General features: G+C 39.8%; 1 protein-coding gene across 2 annotated transcripts in view; it reads right to left on the bottom strand.

The window, feature by feature from the left end:
• Positions 1–1,392: 1,392 nt before the first annotated feature.
• LOC104594366 (RNA recognition motif (RRM)-containing protein) overlaps positions 1,393–23,319 on the bottom strand; it is a 30,796-nt gene continuing 8,869 nt past the window's right edge. For both annotated transcript variants that reach the window (XM_010254640.3, XM_088887533.1), the window contains exons 3-4: positions 3,415–4,670; positions 1,393–3,001 (exon numbers count right to left, since the gene is read on the bottom strand). In XM_010254640.3, coding sequence (XP_010252942.1) covers positions 1,711–3,001; positions 3,415–4,670 — 2,547 coding nt within the window. In that variant the 3' untranslated portion in view covers positions 1,393–1,710. The remainder of the gene's footprint in view (positions 3,002–3,414; positions 4,671–23,319) is intronic.

Here is a 23,319-nt window from a genome sequence, read left to right as displayed (position 1 = left end):
TAAAGACCTTTTTATTGATATTGGGAATCCAAGATAAAGTTTTAATGAGACTATACTGTGATAACTAAGCTACAATAAACATTGCATTAATCCAGTGCAACGTGATCGCACAAAACACATTGAGGTTGATAGACACTTTATTAGAGAAAGGGTAATTAGTAGAGAAAAAATGTGTCTTTTGTCAAGTCAGAATATCAACATTGCATTAATCCTAGGCAAACTAGGCATGATAGATATTTATGTTCAACTTGAGGAAGAGTGTTGAGATTATGCATTATGGGCAAGGATACTTGTGTCTTTTTACTTTATTTGTATTTGGGCACCCATTCAAGGGCATAAGTGTAATTTTTTCTTGCTAATTAAAAGGAGTTTGGCTTTGGGTGTGAACATTAACACACCCTATTTCCCACGAAATCTTTTTCTCTTTTCCTTCCTCTTCGTTCTCTCTTGTTTCTTCTTATACTCTCATTCCAACTCAAGCAAAGACATTTCTTTCTTGTATATTCCCCAACCCTAACCCACCAAATCTCTAATTCTTTTTCACAATTTCCTAACTCATTCTATGTTTTTTTTTTTATCTTTCCCTGGCTTCCACAGAAAATTCCTAATCAATTTCTCTAACTTTTGCTTATTCATGGAATTTTGAAAACAAACAGAAAATAGATCGGCAGAATAGATAGAGTGGATCAAATGAGAGTGATTCTTCCCCCAAGGACAAATAGCTTTTCTTCCAACAAGCCAATCTCTTAGTAAACCTTTCAACAATCAGATTACAGAAATTACTCCCCCTGAATCTTCCCCCAAGGAAGCCCCAAGTAGTTCATGGGGCTACTTGGGGCCCCAAGTAGTTATCCCCCCTGGATTTCCTAATGTTATGATATAGTCTGATTCGATGTTGGCGGTGAATGCACTTTATGGATCTGTAGTGAATGTCCCGTGGCAATGTATTGAATTGGAGGATAGTATTCTCTTAATTAGAGAGGCTAAATCTTTCAGGGGGACAACTGTTGGTCTGATATTCCACTCCTGTTTCTTTTGAACTATATGTGCAATATTTCTGCTTGTTAGTTATTCTCTCACAAAAAAAAAAAAAAGTCTCATCATCCTTCATTGAAACCCAACCACTAGTAACTGCTGGATTCCCTTCATCTGTCCCTCTCGAATTGCAGTCAGCCCCCGGCTCCCTTGGGGAGACCAAGCTATGATTGTTATCACTCAATAGAAGGGCAGCTTAAACACCCAGAAACCATGACCTGAGAATCTTGGTCCTTATCATCAAATCAATCGTACTCAAGTATACCGGCATCATCCAAGTAGCAACTTCTGCCAAGTTCCAAGGTCATGGAATCAAGTAATCAACGCGATCAAAGTTGGGGATAAGCTGCAATACCATCCACCTAAAAATGTCCAAGGCAATGCATTAAATACCTGTCCTAAGCCTCATGGAAAATAAATTTGTCTTCTGAATACCTGTCCCAAGTCTCATGCCTCAAACATGGTCTCCAGTTTGAGACTCGGCACAGATTTAGTATTTACCCATGCATTAGTATAAAAAACAATCACGGGTAAATACAAGAAAGAAATCACAAGAGAATTAAACCAAGAGAGATGGGGAGCAGTCGAAGTTTTGAAAGAGATCCTGCTGTTCCCCAAGGACCCCCCCCCCCCCCTCCACACACACACACATACAGGATAATTTCATAAATACAACTAGCGATGGTCAGCAGTCTTTGCTTGTTGCTGGATCTGCTGAAGAAGAGTTGCAGCCAGTTGCAAAGTTGCCTGGAGACGTTTCTGTGGATCAGTATCAATCTCTTCTTGAACGCCACTATTCTGCAATGGTGGATTACCCAAGGATTCAGGAACATTGCATGTCTGGTGTAGCAACTGCCCTTGACCAAACTGTGAAATTGAAGTGTTGGAAGAAGATGCATGATTCTGTGAAGTGGACACCTGTGATGATCGGAATGTATGTTCAGTCTGATTTACTAGGCTTGTCTGTTTAAAATCTTCTCCTGGTGAAAAAGAGGGTTCACTCCCTGATGGTTGTTTTTGTCCAAGAAGAGATGCCAAGTGAGCAAGATGTTCGGGTTGTAGTGATGAAACTGGTAATGGCAGAGACACCTGAGATTTGCTTTCCTGTTGAGTGAATGTACTGCTGCCAGATAAAGGAATACTTGAAATTCCAGGTGTATAATGACTCGACCTTGTTTCTTGCACAACCCTAGGTTTTGAGGAATGATATTCCTGGGTGACAGAAGAATCAGCAGGATGGATGGAAGTATTATTGGGTAAATGAGAAAGTACATTTCCAGTAGCAGGTTTTGAGTTTCGTAAATCTTGGGTAGACCAGTTAGATGGAAACATAGGGTTCCTAATCTGAAGCAGTTGCTCGTACCTATTCTCATTACTCTCACTAAGAACATCAGGTAGTTTCTCAACTGAATGAACTGGCCCGGAAGATGAAGCTAAAGACGATCCAGGCATATCCCCCAAATAAGGAAGATCTTCAACACCAGCTTTCCTCAATCTAGAGTAAGTTACAGATTGGATAGGTTCCGAGGAAGCATTGAAATAGGCTTGACTTTGACCATGGGCAGAGGACCTGATCTCAGGTGAAACTGACCTTGGGTATAGCATATCCTCGTGAAAGGTTGGAAGCTTGGAATCTATTGCTTCAAGTGGATGATGGAAGGACCTGAAATTAGAACTGGGGTGCTGGAATCTTAAGATGACACCAGAGATGCTCATTTTCCCTGGCACTTTCAGAACCTTTTCAGAAAAATCAGATGGTGGTACAAGAAACAAGGTGGTCTTCTCACCCAATTTAGCAACTGCTACTCGCTGCTTTTCCCCCAAATAATGCATGAATTCATTGTACAGTGCAATGTCAGAGTCAGCTTCTGGAACAAAGAAGACCACCCATGTACTAGCAGCTTGACGGAAATGCTTTGCAAGCATATCAAGACCTGTCCTTGCTGTGCAGTTTAAAAACTCAGGCCTGCAACAAAAGCTTATGGTCAAAAAGTGGCATGAAGACAGAATCTGTCATTTCAGTTCATCAACTTTGATCAGTGAAAGGAAGTGCTTCATGCATGCAGGCAGGCGGACCATACTCATTCACACCTCTAAATTATTTGTTGAGATCTGGACAAACCATATGTGGACATAAAATAAATTAAACCCAAATTACAGCCATAGCAAGAAAGTGGAAGCATAATTTTGCTACCAGATAGGGCATAGTTGGGAGAAACAATACTAGAAGATTCATGGCCAACAAAATATATAGCTAACAGAAAATGTTTAGAGCATATTAGACCTCCTCGAACTTCTTCCTTGTGCGATAAATTTCTTCCTTATGCTAATTAGAACATAAATCCATACATAATACACTATTTAAACGATTTTACTTACAACATCATGTCAAGGACTTTTCCCACTGGAAAGCAGCGAGCACGACAGACTGGAGTTCCCCCCTTTGCTATTGTCCCTTCCCATTTCCACTCTTCAGTAAATGGAGACTGATGTAAATCAGAATTAAATTTTTGCCATTTAACAGGATTAGGGAAAGAACCAGAAGGTCCTGAACCTGCATCAGAACCATTATAAGAGGCATTCAAATGGTCACTTCTTTCCCCATGAGGACGCATTGAGTTCATTGAGCGATCAGGGATATGTTTGTAACCAAAAGTACCGAGTTCAAAGTTTTTATCATAGGCCTCACGTTCAGGAAAGTCTGAGAATGCCCTTGGCAAACCAAGTGGCTTATCTTGTTCTATATCAGAGAAAGGATACTCTGGAAGCTCTTTATCCAGAGGAAACGACCCTGTCTTTAGTTTCTTTGCTTCTGGGAAGAGGCAAGCATCTTCTGGGAAGTCCCAGCGGCCTTCATAAAGTCGACTTTTTTGAGGAAGTCTTTCTGGAGAAAAATCACGTCTATGAGCAATCCTGTCTCTTGCAGGACTACTTCTGCGTCGTCCATATATCTCTTCTGGCACTCCTAGATCAGACCCTGTTCTTTGCACCCTCATCTGCTCACAGGGACTTCCACCAGAATGAAAGGAACCATTCCTACCAAAGCCAATGAAACTGGAATCTCCAGACTCTGAATTAGACATGAAACAAGAAGATACTTTTTGTGCATCTCCTGTTGAACTACCAAAGTTCCTATCTTGAGGATAATTCTCAATGGATCGCCCAGAATGACCACTTGATCTGAAACGAGGAGAAGAAGGAGCATTTATTGAGTTCCTCCCATGCTCAGGCTGACCAATGTCACTCTTTGCAAAGCATATGTTTACACGGGGATTATTAAATAGTTTCCCCTGAAGAGCTTCTTTTGCCCTGCAAGCTGCTGCTAAACTCCTAAATTGCACAAATGCATAGCTACGACCCGGAAATGCAGTAATCTTTTCAATCTCACCAAATGGCAAAAAGGCTTTTCGTAGAACCATTTCATCCACATTCAAGAAAGCTGGAAACCCTATCCACAACACCTCACTTGGTTCTGCATTCTTATCCCCCATTCTAGACTTGTCAGGATAAAATGGTTCAGGACTATGACGACGTGTTCTTGAATCCCTCTGAAAAAGTGGAGTTCCACATTCAGCAGAGCGCTGGTCATCTCGCCGTTGCAGGTTGTCTTCATGTAATGATGTTAATGGTCTTTCCTGTAATTTAAAAGCTCTTGAAATAAGAGAAAATTATGCTTATACAGGGCAGGAAAGTAATATTTTGGTGTACTAAGCAATTTAATTAAATAATAATTCAATAAAGTGTACACCCTTTCAATTTGCCTAAAGGCCACAAGCTATTCAAACTGTCAATGTTTGAATTGATCATCCCACATGAAAAGTGTAGCAAAACTATGAACAAATGAAAGACAGAGGTTGACAGGATAAAAAGGGTATATAACATGGCAAGAAACAAGAATATATGCTAACATGCTTCAATTAGACTTGTAGAACTACAAATTATCTAAGAGGGGTAAGGGAGGAAAGACAAAAAGCCAAGTTGCTGAAACTTCAATCATGAATTTTATCTACCAAAATAACCAAGTGAAAATTTAACTGCATATGCAATTAATACAGATAATACATTCCCAGTGCTTTGTGGAGAATAAAGCAGTATAAGATAAAGAACAAATTGTTGCTATCAGAAAGGAATCTAAGTGAACAACATGGAAAACAATTATAGCTGCTATCAGAAAGGAGTGAAAGACAACTAAGATGGTTGTGCAATGCACCAGGGAAGACCAATGATAATATGAGTTTGTTTAGCTAGAAACGATAGCAACAATTATAGTTGCTATCGGAAAGGAGTGAAAGACAACTAAGATGGTTGTGCAATGCACCAGGGAAGACCAATGATAATATGAGTTTGTTTAGCTAGAAACGATAGCAACAATTATAGTTGCTATCGGAAAGGAGTGAAAGACAACTAAGATGGTTGTGCAATGCACTAGTAGAGAATGATATTATGGAAATTGACGAATCTAAAAAGAGCAGAGGGAAGACCAATGATAATATGAATTTGTTTAGCTAGAAAAGATATGATCCCCATTGTAGATACCAGGCACCCATTATTTTCTTCCACTATTTGCAGGGTGGGGGGGGGACTCTAGTCCACCACCACAAACCATGAATACAAGCCACACTAGCCAAAAATAATGCATAGGTATGTCATCAACATACTAAAAAGAAATAATAAACAATAATAAACATCATAACATTTAACCAAGTATCCATTGTTTTTACTAACTGAACATTATTGATTATCAAAAGCAAGAGGAAGGGAAACAACCGGATATCCATTAGAATAAGAACCAAGAACACACATCATAAGAAAATAGAATCAGTTTAACCAAAAAAAAAAAATCCAAGAATATCATCACCATAATCATAAAAACATTGTCCCAACTATATGGGGTCAGCTACATGAATCCTGTTTCACCATTCAGTTCTAATCAGTGCCATGTCCATTGTTGAACTGTGTGCTCGCTCAAGTCATTTCTTACTACTTCATGTCCTCTACAGTTTGCCCTAGCTCTTCTAGCCCCTTCAACTTGCAACATATAAACTACTAAGTTCTTACGGGTGTTGTAGATGATCATCTCAGCATGTGAGCAAACAATCTTAGTCTACTTCCTCTCATTTTATCACACCTATTGGAGCTACTCATAGGTTCCTTTAAATGGCTTCATTTCTAACCCTGCCCTTTCTAGTTTCTCCACTTTTTTGATGAATAACTTAACTTTATTAAAAGAATGAAATAATAGTAATGTTTACAATGAAAACCTGTAAAGGTTGTCAAAGCCCCTTGCCCTACCCTTTATGCTATTCTCTATCCCTCCAATCAGTACAAATTCCCCAAAACATCAGATCCCTATTAACACCCTACCTTACCAATGCATCGAAAAAGATATTGGCTGTCTAAACACCCATTTACAGACTATTAACTCTATCACTCCCCAGTTCCTAAATTTCCTTCCATCTCAACATTTGTGAGATGTCCCAAACACCAAAAAAAAATCCCAAGATACCCAACAATAATAGCTCAGGAGGCCAAAATCAATAAAGTTCACTTCTGTCCACTCCACCCCTAGCTAATCAGTCTGCCAGTTAGTTGAACACCCTCTAATAGGTACTATAAGCCCACCAAATAAATAGCTCCAAGCAGAAATGAGCCATATTAAACCTGCCTGGATCCAAACCCCTCCTACCAATGGACCCAAACCCTCCAAACAAATCTGTAGAACATGACAATGTTTCACCTAAATGCTCCTCCAAGATTGAGTTGGGATCATATGTTCCAAATACGTACTCAAGACCACAAGGGCCTCCCTGATGTTTGCTAATATACCCACTCCAGAAGGGAGGGATGATGGTCAGTACCCCATAGAATAAGGTGTTGTCATATCAGATGCAAAAGCACAAGCCCATAAATAAGTGTAGCCTATAAAAGAGCTCAAGTAAATTCGCAAACCCTAAGACTGAAATGTCAACATCATTACAGATAATTGTTTTTCTGATAAATAAAAAATTATTAAAATCAAAATTGCAAAATCAGATGATTAGAAATCACTCCAATAATATAAGAGAAACAGAAGCAAACACAAAAGCAAAACAGAACAACTCAACATACATTACCCATACAGCTATTTGAAAATCACCCACAAAAGACAAAACCACCCCAAACCAAAACAAATTGAAAGATAACATCCCATTTTTCGAGAGCCTTGCTGAAAGCTTATGCAAATCATCAAAGACGGCATGATTTTCAAGGCGCCAAGGCGAGGCTAGGCGACTGGGGGGCGCCTTGTCGCCTAGTCGCCTAGCAGTCACCTAGCCTCGCCTTGGCGATGGATTTTTTATGTTAAAAACATAGATCCTAGGGTAGTTCCCTAGGTACCATAACCATATTTTTTAATAATTATCCATGATTTTCATAAAAAAAGTATAAATTTCATATTAAAGTATAGAAAATCAACATATTCATGAGAAGAAAAGGAAGAAGGAAAATAAAATTCAAAAAATATAGGGGCTGAACCCTTATTTTTGTTATAGGAAAAGAAGAAAATAAAAAGTAGTAGTAGTAGTAGTAGTAGTAGTAGTAGTAGTAGTAGAAGAAGAAGAAGAAGAAGAAGAAGAAGAATATATGGAAGAGGAAAATGTGCTGATTAGATAAAATTTTAAGTTCTTCCTAACTTATTGGTTCAGGTTTTTAACTCTTTGAGGGTTCAATACAGCATTTAGCAATGTTTGTGTTGATTAAACCCCAATAAATAAGAAAATAATAAAAAGAAATTAGTATATAAACACACAGAATTATTATTTTAGTTTAATAATATCTATTTTATAATTATAATCTCAAAAAAGAATGAATAAAAAAGTATTTTATAGTAGGAAGTAGAAAACTGCTTGGCAATTAGGCGAGGCGAGGCAAGCCTCAAAGGGCGCCTTGTCGCCTTGACAACTATGAAAGACGGATGTTTTTTTCTACACCCATACATACCAAACAAAGCCTTTAACCTCCCACCACATCCCCTTTACTCCCCCTACTATAACCAATCCTTTTCCATTCACCATCTCCCCAAACTCCAGAGTAAAAAAGTCTTATCATCTTTACCCCTCTTCAACTCCAAAAATATTTTCCTTGCAAATTCTTCCCCACCCAAAAAGGAAAGACCCAAAATTTTACTAATTCAAACCTCTTCTTCTACAGCTTCATCCAGATCAATTTTCTTCTCAACTGAACTCATGGTTTAAAATGTACATAAATTTCCTAATATTTCCATGACATATTTCCATTTTCATGGATACTGATGAGGGCAGATTTGGCCCTCTAGTCACATCGTGACACATGGCAGTTCGTCTTCACTCCGGGCTAGCGACTTCAACAACTTAGGCCAGCTAGGAGCACCTCGTCTAGGGCTGACCTTTAGCACCTCGTCACTGGCCGATGTGACCTCGACGCAAGGATCGACCTCCCTCGAGGGCTTGCCAACCTGGCTGAGGTCCATGAGGTGACCTACAAGTTGTGCTCGCCGACAAATTCGGTATGCATATCCCGACACTCCCAAGTTCCTCAAAAGTTGGCCCACGTACCGAGTGTTCCGGAGGATGGTCAACGTGCATGGCGGTTACCTCCAAGGATCTCGGATCGGTTAGGCACGACCTCCTAGAAATCTCGGATGCGGTGCGTGAGGCCCACACCAAACAATGCCTATATAAAGGCACCAATCCTAATGACACAAGGGGGACACGCGATTAAGTACATTCTAGCTCTCATGCTTTCTGATTTTTAGCTCGCAATCTACTACAAGAGTACTAACTTAAGCATCAGAGCGACCTCGTCGGGTTAGCCACCCCGGGTCCTCTGACATTGTTTCTTTGCAGGTCTCTTCGAAGAGCTACCCAGCTCGGCACCGAAGTAGCCTCCTAATTCAATCCAGTCAGTTCAGCATCCAAGCTTTTATCTAGCAAAAATATTCTAGCTCAACCTCTGAGTCATCAGACACCAAGAAGTAGTCAGAACAACAGGGTGCTGCCAAAAAACCCTTCATCAGATACCGACACAAAATATTGCTGGAATTGACATATCCCCCAGTGAAAGCTACCATTATTATGTGGAGTAGTAGTGTTATTGTCCACCTTGATAGGCATGATTACCATTTTGAGCTCCAATTATTGATCAAAAAAATGATTACTATTTTGAGCCAGCTAAAAGTTCTTTTCAAACATGAAGTTAAGTCCTAGCTTTTATTGTATAACAAATTATTTGGTTTATCTAATAGAACCATTTGCACTTTCCACGAGTTTAAATTTTGCTTTAACTCACACTATCGTGTTTTTTTAATGATTTAAAACAAGATAACAATTTAAAAGGGTCTGCCATGCATCTTTTATCATTACATAAAATAGCATTCTATGTTTTAGCATATTTCACAATGTTTCCGCATGTCATAATTCTTACAAATATTTCCATACAACGTTTTTGTTATGTTTCCTATATTTGGATTATCAATATTTCCACCAACACAGACATTTTAACCCATGACTTAACTCACCTGATCCATAATCTGAACACCCTCACTCTCTTGCACCTCCAATCCTTCTTTCTAGTCCAAATCTTTCCCAAACTAGTGCTATGTGGTCCACTAGAATTACTTCCAAGTTACTTCACTCTTCTAACGACCAACTTCTCATTACAACAAGGAATTTGCTCCAAGATTAACAGTCATGCACAACTCCAACATTATCCACTTACTCACATCTAACATGTTTAATGGAGCATTCTAAAGATCATAAAGAAGTCCTCAAAGCTGACAATTTCTCCAACCATGCAACTAAAGAGTCAAGAAGATAATATGGAGAAGATACAACAGTCATGCGCAACTCCAACATTATCCCACTTACTCACATCTAGCATGTTTAATGGAGCATACTAAAGATCATAAAGGAGTCCTCAAAACTGCCAATTTCTCCAACCCTGCAACTAAAGTGCTAAGAAGATAAATTGTGGAAGACAAGAAAAATAGGAAAATCAATTTCCATGTAATAGTGTTAATTTTTAAATATAAATTAGGATAGTTATTCAAGTTTTTAAATCTAAAAGAACTTTGTTCCAAGAAAATCCCACATAATTAGGATATTCAAGTTTTAAATATATTCATACAACTTTTAATTGACAAGAGCAGTCCATTGAATTGAAACTCTCATTAGCTAGTTCCATGGACTGTGGCATCTTAAGTTGATAAAAAGCTGACATTGAAACTCCTTTGATTTCTTTGAATAATTCTGCCAATAAAATAACATCTCCAAAGGTAGAAGGCTAACACTTGTCAAGACCACCCACTCTAACCTTCCATCCACTACCTCTCAATTTTTTGAGATTCTTGCCAGGATAAGGAACTGAATAGAAAAACTTCAATGAAACTTCCTTTAGGAGGGGGAGAGAGAGAAAGACAGTCACCTTGTTAACTGGAGAAGTGTGTAAACCGAAAAAGGAAGGTGGGTTGGTGTTGGGGCATATTTAAGAAAGAAATCAGGCTCTCCTTGGTAAACTGTTGTGGAGATTCAAGACGGAGCACAACTTTCCCTGGGCCTTTATTATTCGCAGCAAGTACGGTAGAAGCAATTTGGTTAGGGGCAGCTCTCAGCTGCTCCAGGTTTCTCAGCCTCAAACCCTTGGAAAGGTATTCTTCAGACTTTTGATTCCTTTTCTCCTTTTCTTAGAACCAATCTTGGTAATGGGAACCAAATTAGATTTTGGACTGACCTTTGGTGGGGCCCCAAACCTCTTAGTGAAGCTTTCCCTTCCTTGTTTAGGATTGTTCGTGATAAACAGGTTCTAATGCCTTCCATCATTGCCAAAGGAGAATGTAGGAATTTCCTATAAATTTAATTTCTGTAGAGCTTTAGAAGACTCAAGAAATTTCTGATGTCACCTCATTGATTTCTCTACTTTCAAATGTCTTAATCTCCTCTTCTACCTCAGATAAGCTCATTTGGTGTCTAACACCTAATGGCTCTTTTACCTCTAAATCCTACTTCCACTAATTAATTGCTAACCTCACCTCTCCACCCTTTCCGGACAATAAATCCTACTTTCAAGAAATCTCTGATGTCACCTCATTGATTTCTCTACTTTCAAATGTCTTAATCTCCTCTTCTACCTCAGATAAGCTCATTTGGTGTCTAACACCTAATGGCTCCTTTACCTCTAAATCCTACTTCCACAAATTAATTGCTAACCTCACCTCTCCACCCTTTCCGGACAATAAGATTTGGCTCCCCAAAGTCCCTCTTAGAGAATCCTTCTTTATTTGGGAGGCAGTTTGTGGCAAACTTAACACTTTTGATAATATTCAAAAAGAAACACTGTGGTGGACTTTACATCTCTCCCCAAGTATGCTTCTTGTGCTACAATAGTGGGGAATCAATAGGACACCTCCCCAGTAAATGTAAAGTTGCTAGGTGCTTTTTTTTTGATAGATGAAAAGTTAATTCATTAGTCAAAGGATATAGCAGCACAAATAACCCAACATATAGAGGCATGAGGTGCAGCCTCAAAAAACAGAAATTACAACCTCAACAAACAGAAATTATAAAGCAGCCCAAAACAGATGTTCTCTATTAACTCCTTATTTTACAAGAGAATCAGCCAAAGAATTTGCCAACCTTCGTACTACTGGATTTTGACAGTCATATTCCTTACACTATCATGTTGTTTTAATAATTTAGAACAAGATAATTATTTTAAGGGTCCATGCATCTTTTATCATTACATAAAATAGCATTCTATATTTTAGCATATTTCACAATGTTTCCGCATGTCATAATTCTTACAAATATTTCCATACAAACGTTTTTGTTATGTTTCCTATATTTGAATGATCAATTATTGATCAAAAAAAATATATATTTGAATGATCAATATTTCCACCACCACCGACATTTTAAACCATGACGTAACTCACCTGATCCATAATATGAACACCCTCACTCTCTTGCACCTCCAATCCTTCTTCTTTCTAATCCAAATCTTTCCCAAACTAGTGCTTTGCTGTTTACTAGAATTACTTCTAAGTTCCTTCACTCTTCTAATGACCAACTTCTCATTACTACAAGGCATTTTCCCCAACATACAACAGTCATGCACAACTCCAACATTATCCACTTACTCACATCTGACATGTTTAATGGAGCATTCTAAAGATCATAAAGGAGCCCTTAAAGCTGACAATTTCTCCAACCCTGCAACTAAAGAGTCAAGAAGATAAAATGGAGAAGATACAACAGTCGTGCACAACTCCATAGCATGTTTAATGGAGCATTCTAAAGATAAAGTCATGCACAACTCCAACATTATCCCACTTATTCACATCTATTCCAATTTGATTTGCAAGTTGAATTCCTTGCATTGCAGCTAATAATTCTGCTCTAGTCGAATCTACTGAACCGGCTGGGCCTGAGAATAAGGCTAAAACATTTCTGTCCTTATCTCTCAGCAACCCACCTATACCTGAAGGGCCAAGGTTACCTTGGTTACTTCCATCAAAGTTCAATTTAACAAAACCTCCAAGGGGCAAACCCAATCTGTAAATAAACCTTCCTTGCAGGAAGAACTCATAGCCACTACAGCCCAATTTCTCCAAAAGTCAGCAAAGGAGAACTAATGAAACAACGTTGTCATTTTCAACCAATGTACCACCCTTGTCAGAATGCAGTCCTCGACTTCTGAGAAGCTTTTTTCCTTCCCCTGAAAGATTATGTTGTTCCTTTACTCCCAAAAAGTCCAAAGTGAAGCTGCTCTAATACACTTCCACATCAACTTTCCTCTTTTTTGTAGGCCAAGAAAAGGCTGAGGACTCAAACAATAGAGCTACTTCTGTTGGCAAACTCCACCTGCACTCAAAAAGAGCAAAAAACCAAGTCCAAATAGCTGCAACAAAAGGGCAGGATAAAAATAAGTGAGAACAATCCTCGCCATTAAATTTGCAAAGAAAACACCAGAAGGGGGAAATGCATAAGTGAGGCCTTTTCTTTTGCAATATGTCTAAAGTGTTGACTTTCCCATGAAAAACTTCCCAGCAAAACATGATATCTGAGGGGGAATTGGCCTAGTCCAAACTTCCTTAACTAGGAAGATTGCCACGGTGAAGCCAAAGTAGCCTATCGTGATATACCAGTATCCCAGCCATTTTCCAAACAGCCACGAATACTACCAATTACCGCATGCCACAGCCTCTCTCTCTCTCTCTCTTTCCAATGGCCATTTCCCCAGAAGACCCATATTCTTCATAACCCAGTCATCCCTTCCCTTTTGTCCTACATACAACCACCCAAGAGACTAAGTGATCCTTTTTGACCTCTCCAGGTTCAAAGGAAGTTCCTCATTAACTTCTCCAACCTCTTAGATTCCCTAGAGGGGTTCTAAAGATAGAAAGAAAGTAAACTGGTTGGCTATCTAGTGTGACCTTAATCAGGGTAACTCTACCACCCAGGGAAATGTAGTTCTTTTTTCACATCGCCAATCTCTTTCCGAACTTTTCTAGAACTGGATTCCAGAATCGACTTTCCTTGGAGTTTGCCCCTAGAGGGAGACCTAAATAGGAAAAAGGCCAAGAAGAGGTAAGGCAGTCTAAGCACTTAGCACTCTACAATGTCCCTTATAGCCCAACCTTTAAATTGATGCTTGCCACACAACTCTTGTTCCAGATCACTTTCAAATTGTTCACAATTTCAAACAATTTGATAACCCCTTTTAGATTCTTCACATTCCTTAAATCATCTCCTCCACCAAAAATTACTGTCATTAGCAAATTGGAAGTGAGTAACTAGCATATTATTCCTACCTATTCTCCGACCCCTAAAGACTCCATCTTCGTCAGCTTTTGAGATTAATCTACTAAACTCATATGCTATAAGGGTGAAAAGGAATGGAGACAAGGGATCACCTTGTCTTAGGCCTCTAAAATCTGGAAAAAAGTCCTTCATTGCACCATTAACTAGCACCGAGTAAATGACAACTTAAGCAGCCAAAGATCCACTCAAACCACCTATCTCCAAATCCACAAATCCTAAGTATCTCTAGAAGTAAGGTCCAATCTACCAAATCAAAGGCTTTCTCTAAATCTAGTTTACAAATGAAGCCTTGTCAACCAGATCTCATATCTTCCACACATTCATTGGTTATTAGAATCTGATCAGATATGTGCCTTCCCAATACAAAACCCCCTTGAACTTGACTAATAAGAGTCGGAAGCACTTCTCTAGGCCTTCGATAAAGTACTTTAGCCAATATTTTGTATAAATTGGTCAATAGGCTAATCGGCCTAAAGTCCTTGGGGTGTCTAGCTTCTAGTTTCTTTGGGATTAGCACAATAAAGGTCACCAAGCTAAACGGCCTAAAGCCTTGTTGCAATTTTTTCTTGACACACTGTCAAGGGGAAGTTACAGTTGGATTCTTCCTAATACTATTGAGGATTTCATTATTCATCGACAAGGGCTGAATACCAAACTGAACAGGAAGGGAAGATGTTATTGGAAAGCTACTATCCTTGCAGTTATGTAGAGTATCTAGGAAGAACAAATCGAAATAGGAGCCTTTGAAGACAGATTTTTTCTTTTTTGGAGATTTTAAGAGGCTGTGTCCAAGCTTTGCTTAATATTGGATGGTTATCAGCAAGGCTTTTGCTGGATTTAACCAGGGCGCTCTGCAGAGAAATTGGCCAGAATTAATGCTTATAACCCTGATTAATCACCAGCTCCCTCTCATGCTTGCCCCTAGACAAAAAGAGATCATGTGATAAACTTTGATGGCAGTTTCAGGAAGGCTCAAGAAGATCCTTCTGAAGCAGGAATTGGGGGCATTCTGTGCAGCTTAAATGGGGACCCGCTATCAGTGTTTAGTGAGGCTACCAAGGGAGAAGATGCAGCTGAAGCAGAGGTCTGAGCTCTTCTTGAAGGTCTTAGAATTGCCAAAATGCAGCAGATCAGACTCCTAGCAGTGGAAGAGGACTTGAGAAATGCTATAAAGTGGGAAACTGCCCAAGTTACTTTTCCCTGGAAGCTATCTCATCTTGCGTTTCAAATTCAAGGGATATCTTCCTTTTTGCATTGCAGCTTCAGATGGATCCCCAGAGAAATGAATCAAGTGGGTGATGGTTTAGCAGAATCTGGGTTGGGAAGGGATTGCTTGTACAGTGCAAATACATTGCCAATTAATTAGTGGGCTTTGCATTTTTTTTGGCAGACAAGGCCTTTGTACATCATCTCATGTGCATCCCTCCCTTTCTTTTCAATCAATATACGTTATCTTCTCTCAAAAAATACTACCAATAAAATAACGACAATGGCACACTGTAATCTTGATGCCACTAACGGGAATAAGATTTTCCTTGAGAATATATTACAACACAACAAAGCTCAGCTTACTGAACAATGCTATAACTCAGTAGTTTTAACTGATATTAGCACCATCAAGAAGACCTCAATTGTCAAATTCAGGTAACAAAAGCAACAATCAAAATAAATTACTAGACAAGTACAGCTTTGCATTCATAATTCTGTCATTAAAAAAAAAACGATAACTAGAAGAGTGGGTTCAAGGAAGAGATATGCTTGTTAGTTACATGGTGCACTAGTCTCTTAGAAGTTCAAATTCTTAATTCAGTTATGAAATCATTATTTTTCCAGGTTGGATATTTCCAATAAATTTTCAAATTTACATTTTTCCCCAAGGGTATCTCACAGGGCTACTACGGGAACTAGCCTTAGGGATGATGTTAATGTGGTCCCTAGATGGCTTGGGTGGCACTCGCTCTCCCCGGTGGTTGTGGTAGTAGATGTGGGCAAGGTTTGACACGGCCTTGGGTCTTCTTCTGTTGGGCCCACCAATTACGGGCACTTGCGGCTTCTGCTGCGAAGTCGACTTCTGCTAATGTGGTTGGCGTTGAAGCTGATGCTGCTGCTGGTGTTGACTTGGGCGCTGGCATTGGTGTTGGCGCTGAAAATGAAACTGTCTTGGAGGTGACTTCTTCCTGGTGACGACTTCCCAACCAGTTCCAGTGTCGATGCGAGGTACTTGACAGGGGTTCTTCCTTGTTGACGCAGAGCTGTCTTCATGGTTGATAGTTTCTTGGTACAACTACAAGGCTGAAAGCTGCTTCCCAAGTATCTGCAAGGCTGATGAGACAGGAACCATGCAAGGGGAGTGTTCGTCCAGAATAAGCAAACTGTTGATGTGTGGCATAAGCACTGCTTCCGCCTGCTTGAGGAACTCCACTCCAAGAACCACCTGAAAATCATCCAAGGGAACCACAGATAGATTGATGGGTCCTTTCCATGGTCCAACTCGGAGTTCTACTCCACGGGCCATGCCCTCTACTGCTTTGGCCCCGGAGTTGACAGCCTTGACCCACCCAGTTTGTTTGGTGGTGGTCAAGCCGAGTCGCTTTGCCTCCGCAAGCGAAATGAAGTTATGGGTAGCCCCAGTGTCCACCAAGGCTTGGGTCGGCCTCCCACCGAGGGTGATGTCTACATAACTCAGCCCCTTGTGGGCTTTGGTGGGCCGCTTTGATGTGGCCTCTTTCTTGACCATGGCATTGATGAGTTGGAGGGCGCCTACTCTGGGCACCGTTGTGGGTTTCTCCTCATCGCTCTCTTCACTATCGCTGAGTTTGGCGATGAGGGCAGTTATTTTCTTTCGGGTTGGACAGTCACTCGTCCAATGCTTCCCGTTGCAAAGGTAAAACGGCGCAGGAGGAGGTCTCCTAGTGGATTGGTGGCCCTGGTAGCTTGGGCCTCCTTGTGGCTTCTTCCCTTGTTGGTAAGTGTAGGGCTTGTTCGCAGGCACTGGCTTCTCCTTTGTAGGGGTTGATTGTGGATCTCCCCCACTCAAACTCATGGTATCTGGGCTGGATGGTCTTTGCACATCTTCCTTAGGTGTTCTCAAATCAACAAGCTGTTCAGCTATGGCCATGGCGGTGGCGAGGTCCTCAACCCCACATCGCTGGAGTTCGAGCTCAGCCCATGGCCTGAGACCGTCCATAAAATTGAACAGAAGATCCTTGTCTGACATGTCAGTGATCTCCAGCGTCAAGGCCGAAAACTCCTTGACATAGTCATGTAGTGATTCTTGATGTCTAAGATTCTTCATTCTTCGGCGCGCCAAGTACTCTACATTTTCTGGGTAGAACTGCCGCTTGATCTCACGCTTGAATCCAACCCAAGTGTCGATGGTACGGGTTCCACGTTCAATGTCTTGGCAGCACCTATGCCACCATAACATTGCGATATCAGTCAAATACATAGCAGTCGTACGTACCTGAGTTTGGTTGTCAATGATGCCAATGGCAGAGAAATATTGCTCCAATTGCCACAAGAAGTTGTCAAGCTCCCTAGCATCCCGAGCACCCGAGTAAGGTGTTGGCTCTCGGATCTTGATGTTCATGGAAGCTAGGGTGGAGGGAGTGCTTGGTGTGTTGGCTACTGCCCTCTTTAGGAGAGTCATCTCATCTCTCATCTCATCCAATTGCACTTGGAATCTGTCTAGCAAGCCCTGTAGGCTGCTTTGGGAAGGCCCAGCTCCCGAATTCTGTATGGTGGTGTGCATGTCTCTGAAGGCGCCATTGAAACGTCCTTCTAGTTCCACCACTGCAATCTCAACTGTCTCTAGGTTGAGGTGGAGTTCATCAACCCGATCTCGGGTTTCTCCCACTGTCACCTCGCAACGTAAGAGGCACATGTCCACGGTAGCTAGTTGGTCGACTGATTTGTCGCGCTTGCTAGGTTTGGTTGTACGCCCCTTTGGGGCTTGTGTCTTGGTAGGTTCGTCAAGTGGAGCTTCGTCAGTGTCGTGGCCTTGAATCCGCCCATGTGGTGTGTCATCAGAAACGCCCCGATTGCTCTTCATTGGGTTGATGTAGGGACGAAGACGGTCCAAAGTGTTTGTAGGAGCACCTGCTCTGATACCAAATGTCACGGGGGTAATCGTTGGAGCCCCGTGCGGCACTCGAAATGGGCGAGTAAGCCTACGAAACAAAGCAAAGACACACACAAAGGCAACAAGAAGGCACACGAATTAGCAAAAGGCTACTTGTATTGCATTAATCAGTGGTAAGCACAAGCACACAGTATAGTGTCGAGGGGATCCCGTGCTTAACCTTTACACGCTTATGAGCTCACTCGACTACCTACCTCCCCTCAAAGAGTACGTTAAGCTTTTGGGGGAGTGACAATAGGAAACATCAAAATGATGGAAAAGCATACTAAGTAATTACAATAACACCATTGGCAGTCCCCCTTACAAAATACAAGCAAAGCCCACCCATGACACCATGAAGGCACGCGGTTGGCACTCGGAGGGCTCATTGCAGGTGCTTGATGGCGCGACGAAGGAGTCACCTGTGACAAAGAGGCTAGGAGAGGGTATATCAGGAGGGGCCACCCAGCTAGAGTCGAAAAGCTTCAAGAAACGAGACCAAACCAAGTACATGAAGTCACATGGATAAAGAGATAGGAAATAGAGGGCTGGACCTACAGAGGTTGCAACAGTTCTCCACCGGAAGAAAGCTACCTTGGGAGGAACTTGGGCGGTTGGGCCCTCCAGAACCAGCCCCATTGAACAGTCTCCCTTGGGTGTGGTAACATAATCCTATAGCAGGAGCTTGAAGAGAAGGAACCCAACCTCTCACCCACCCATACTCTCCTATCAGATGCACTAGGGGATAGCTGAAAATCATTCAATCTGGAAAGCAAAGAGCTGAGGTCTTCCACCTTCCAGTCATTCAAATTCCTACGAAAAGCAGGATTCCACACCACCAGAGCCCCAGAACCTCATAATAGTCTGATACAAGAGCGTCCCTATCTGCTGCAATTGAAAAAAGGGATGGGAACACTTCACATAGAGATTGGTCGATACACCAAATATCCTTCCAGAAGAAAGTTTTGCCACCCCTCCCAGGCAAACTTTACATTCCTCAGAAACTCCTGTTTATGTTTCATAATACCTTTCCAGAGACTGCATCCATAAGAGGCCAGATTGTCACAAGTCTCCCACTCATTATTAGACAAACCACATTTCCTTAGAATTACCTGCCACCACAAGCAATTCACTTCCACCCTAAACCTCCATAACCATTTGCAGATGAGGGCTTTGTTCATAAAGTGCAATTGCCTGATCCCTGCCCCTCCCAAGTGTTTAGGTTCACAAACCCAACTCCATGAAACCCAGTGGATTTTCTTTTTATTGGGTCCCATCCAGAGGAAGTCCCTTCAAAGATTTTCGATAGTGTCCACTATGGCCACTGGCTAGCTAAAAGAATGGACTTGAATAGTTATAGCTAGAAGCTATTCATTAAATCATATTTACTGAACCTAAAAAATAACTACAGTAAAACATAAATGCATTCAGGATTTTACAGTAACTGATCATTTTCTGTATACAGCATACTTAAAGCCTCGTATGCCCTAGAAGAAAGAAAATGTCAGTAACATTCACTTAACCAAACAAATCTACAAATGATAATTTGTCAGTTGCACTTACCTGCAGATACACAACTTCACTCATATTTCCTACATAAGGCGACGCCTAGGCGACAAGGCACCCTTGAAGTCTCGCCTCGCCTAATTGCCAAGCAGTTTTCTATAGTGTGTTATAACAAACTTTTATATTCTTAATTTTTTGAGGTTATAATTATAAAATAGACATTTTTTAACTAAAATTTTCATTTTGTGTGTTTATATACTAATTTCTTTTTATTAATTTTTTATTTGTTAGGGTTTAATCAACACAAACATTGCTAAGTGCTGTATTGAACCCTCAAAGACTTAAAAACCTGAAACTAAGTAAGAAAGAACATAAAATGTTGTCCACTCAACACATTTTCTTCTTTTTCTTTAATAATTTTGTGTGTTTTTATACTGTGTTATAACAAACTTTTATATTCTTAATTTTTTGAGGTTATAATTATAAAATAGACATTTTTGAACTAAAATTTTCATTTTGTGTGTTTACATACTAATTTCTTATTTGTTAGGGTTTAATCAACACAAATATTGCTAAATGCTGTATTGAACCCTCAAAGACTTAAAAACCTGAACCTAAGTAAGAAAGAACATAAAATGTTGTCCAATCAACACATTTTCTTCTTTTTCTTTACTAATTTTGTGTCTTTATATGCTACTTTTTTCTTCTTCCACCTTTTCTTTTCTTCTTTTCCTATAACAGAAATAGGGGCTCAGCCCCTATATTTTTTGAATTTTCTTTTCTTTCTTCTTTTTCTTCTCATGAATATGTTGGAATATGTTGATTTTCTCTACTTCAACATGAAATTTATACTTTTCTTATGAAAATTATGGATATTTATTAAGGAAATATGATTACGGAACCTAGGGAACTACCCTAGGATACATGTTTTTACTTAAAAGAATCCATCGCCTAGGCGACTAGGCACCCCCTGTCGCCTAGCCTCGCCTTGGCGCCTTGAAAAATATGAAGCTTGTATTATGCATCTTAACAGAATGTTGCCAATGTTTTTTTTTTTGTTTTGGATAAAAAGTAAGGTAATTTTGTTCATCAAAAGTACAACATACAACCAGAGAAGTAAACATAAGCCATCCTCCCGAGCAGATAATCAAAGATCCCACACACTTAATGAGTTTAGAACCAAGAACATATTCTGATTTCTAAACTCAGGCACAGCAGATAACCATGAAGCTATCCTAGCAACAGTACATTGATTCAGAGCATCAGGACTCTTTTTGGTTTTTAAATAGTCTTTTGTTCCTTTCCTGTCCAGATAGAGCTGATTACAGCAGCTGGAATACACTTCCAGAGGCATTTGCCTTTTTTAGATAGGCCTGGGAGAACAGTGCAGAAGATCCTTCACCAAGCCCAGCATAACCCAAGTACCCAACAAATACCAACAGCTTACAGGAAGTGAGACCAAATCTTCCAGACAAACAGACTGGATGCAAAAATGGTAAATGGACTCCTTTACTTGTCCACACACCCCGCAACTCAGTTCTTCAATATAGGTACCTCTTCTAGCATGGTTACTTCTTGTCAGGCATTTCCCAAGAGTTGATGCCCAAACCAAGAAATTGATTTTGAAAGGAGAGGAGGGAATCCAAACTTGTTTAAAGGGAAACTCAGATCCCCTCAAGTTGTTTAAGCCATCAACAAAGGATTTAACCGTAAACCTACCACCAGCATTCCATTTCCAAGTCCACTGATCATTTGAAAGTGGACAAGGAACGGGAAAAGCCATGAATTAACATATCCCCGATTTATCTTGTACCAGATTCCAACACAATGAATATTCAAATGTAGTAACCGTCTGCACTGCCAAGAACAGTAATACTGTAGGACTTCACATTTCATATCTGTAGGGAAATTAATGGGAATTTCCACATGGTTTTGCAATTTTAATCTTAGACAATTTACTTGATTCTAGCTAAATTATGATTTTGAGAAATGGTAAGAATTTATTAATGATCATAAAAAGAAAAACTGATAAGAAAGAGGTTTCCTCAACAGCCAATTACATAGAAAAACATTTCAACTTACAAAGAGGATTACACATTGAAATCATTCATCCATAAAATATTTCCCCAATGATCAATGAAATGCCTAAAATGAAAACCCTGGAACAGATGACTAATAGAAGCCCACTTGATGAAAATCCTCAAATGCATTATACAAATTATGTTCCTAATCTAGTCATTCAAGAAGATAAAAGTCCAAAAGGTTCTGATAGGCAGATTTCTGTTCTCCGGTTTCTGCTATTGTCTTGTGATTACAAGTGTACATCATGCTTGTTAAGAATGAGAATCACCGTCTGTCAAGAGCATTTAGTTGTACCATAAAAGGCTTTGTAGTCAATGCTTCATGGTGTCAGTTGCAATTTCTTTCTTCTCAATCTTTTGAGTTAATGGATGCTGTGGATAATAGGAATACATGTAAAAATAATGAATCAGTTTTGTTTCTGATTCACACATTGCATATTCTAATTGGACAGAATTAGATCAGATCTCACACTTCTGAAGCACTCAGCCATGCCAAGAGACTGAATATTTCTGGACCTCTGGGTCAAAGGTTCCTGTTTTAATGGTGTAATTAGCCAGGAACCTCAGTTTTGTTTCAAATTGCATTTTGTCAAAATGAAGCAAGTAACCATGTTTCTTCACCTCAGAGCACCACAACAAGATCTTAGAAAAATTTTGTATCTTGAAAGGAAATAAATGTGCAGACTCAGATTACAAAAGCAGTTAAGTTAGTAACTAATCAAACATGGAGCAGGAGCAGCTAAGATGCGTGTCAAATATCTTTTGTTCACGGATCAGAGACAATCACGAATATAAAACATCTTTCCCTGGCTAATTTGCAAATTTGGGAGTTGGCACATTTTCTTTGTTAAGAAAAGTGCATGTTCTTTGTCAATACCATATAACAGTGCATGTCTTTTGCAATTTGGGGAAATATGGTATACATTCTTTGTGCAATTTGGGAAATTAGTTGGAATCTGGTACACATGCATCATGGATATAAAATAAACTTTTTGTCAGGATTACTAATTTAATGCAATCAATTATTGCAGTCACTAGAGCAAAACTTTACAAGAGATATTTTTTTAGAAAAGGTAACTTTCATTGCAAAAAGGCAAAGGGGAGGATGTACATACATACAAACCAATCAGACCAGAAGTAAAAGAACAAACGAATCCTCGCAAAAGTTAGAAAGGTATCCAGGAAAAGGGTATATGGTTATGTGGACTGTTTCAGAAAATAAGTTTGTAGGGGACAAGAATTGCATAATGCATATACAATTTCATCTGCTAGACTGCTATCAGCATCAAGTATGTTACTAATCCCGCACCAAACAGTAACTGTTGTCCATCTGATTGATTACTTATACCATTGTATCTCCTAGACTGCTAGGAGCATCAAGTTTAAGTTATTTCTCATCTCTTTTTAATTCAACTTGAATATTTGCATTCTGTCATGGTAAACATACATTGGCATTTCTCATTTGGATGACAAATTGACAACCACTTCATGTACTTAAAAGTCCAAAAGAAAGAAGACCTTCTAATGTTGCTTGTTCTCCATGTCAAGCAACGTTGCTTGAGAAAATTGTCACATATTTGAAGGCCCCACCCAGGAAGAATTGACAACTTAATCTGTGCATTGCCAGCTCATGTACTTTGCTCTAGCAGGAAAATTTTGGGGGATTTATCACCTTTTTGAGGTCTATTGGAATATTTTGAAGGAACAAAAGTGGCATGTCTTAATGCTAAAACATAAAAAAAAA

This window comes from Nelumbo nucifera, chromosome 1, assembly GCF_055504915.1.
Source record: "Nelumbo nucifera cultivar China Antique chromosome 1, China Antique-T2T, whole genome shotgun sequence".
Lineage (NCBI taxonomy): Eukaryota > Viridiplantae > Streptophyta > Magnoliopsida > Proteales > Nelumbonaceae > Nelumbo > Nelumbo nucifera.
This window is presented reverse-complemented; position numbering and strand designations above follow the sequence as displayed.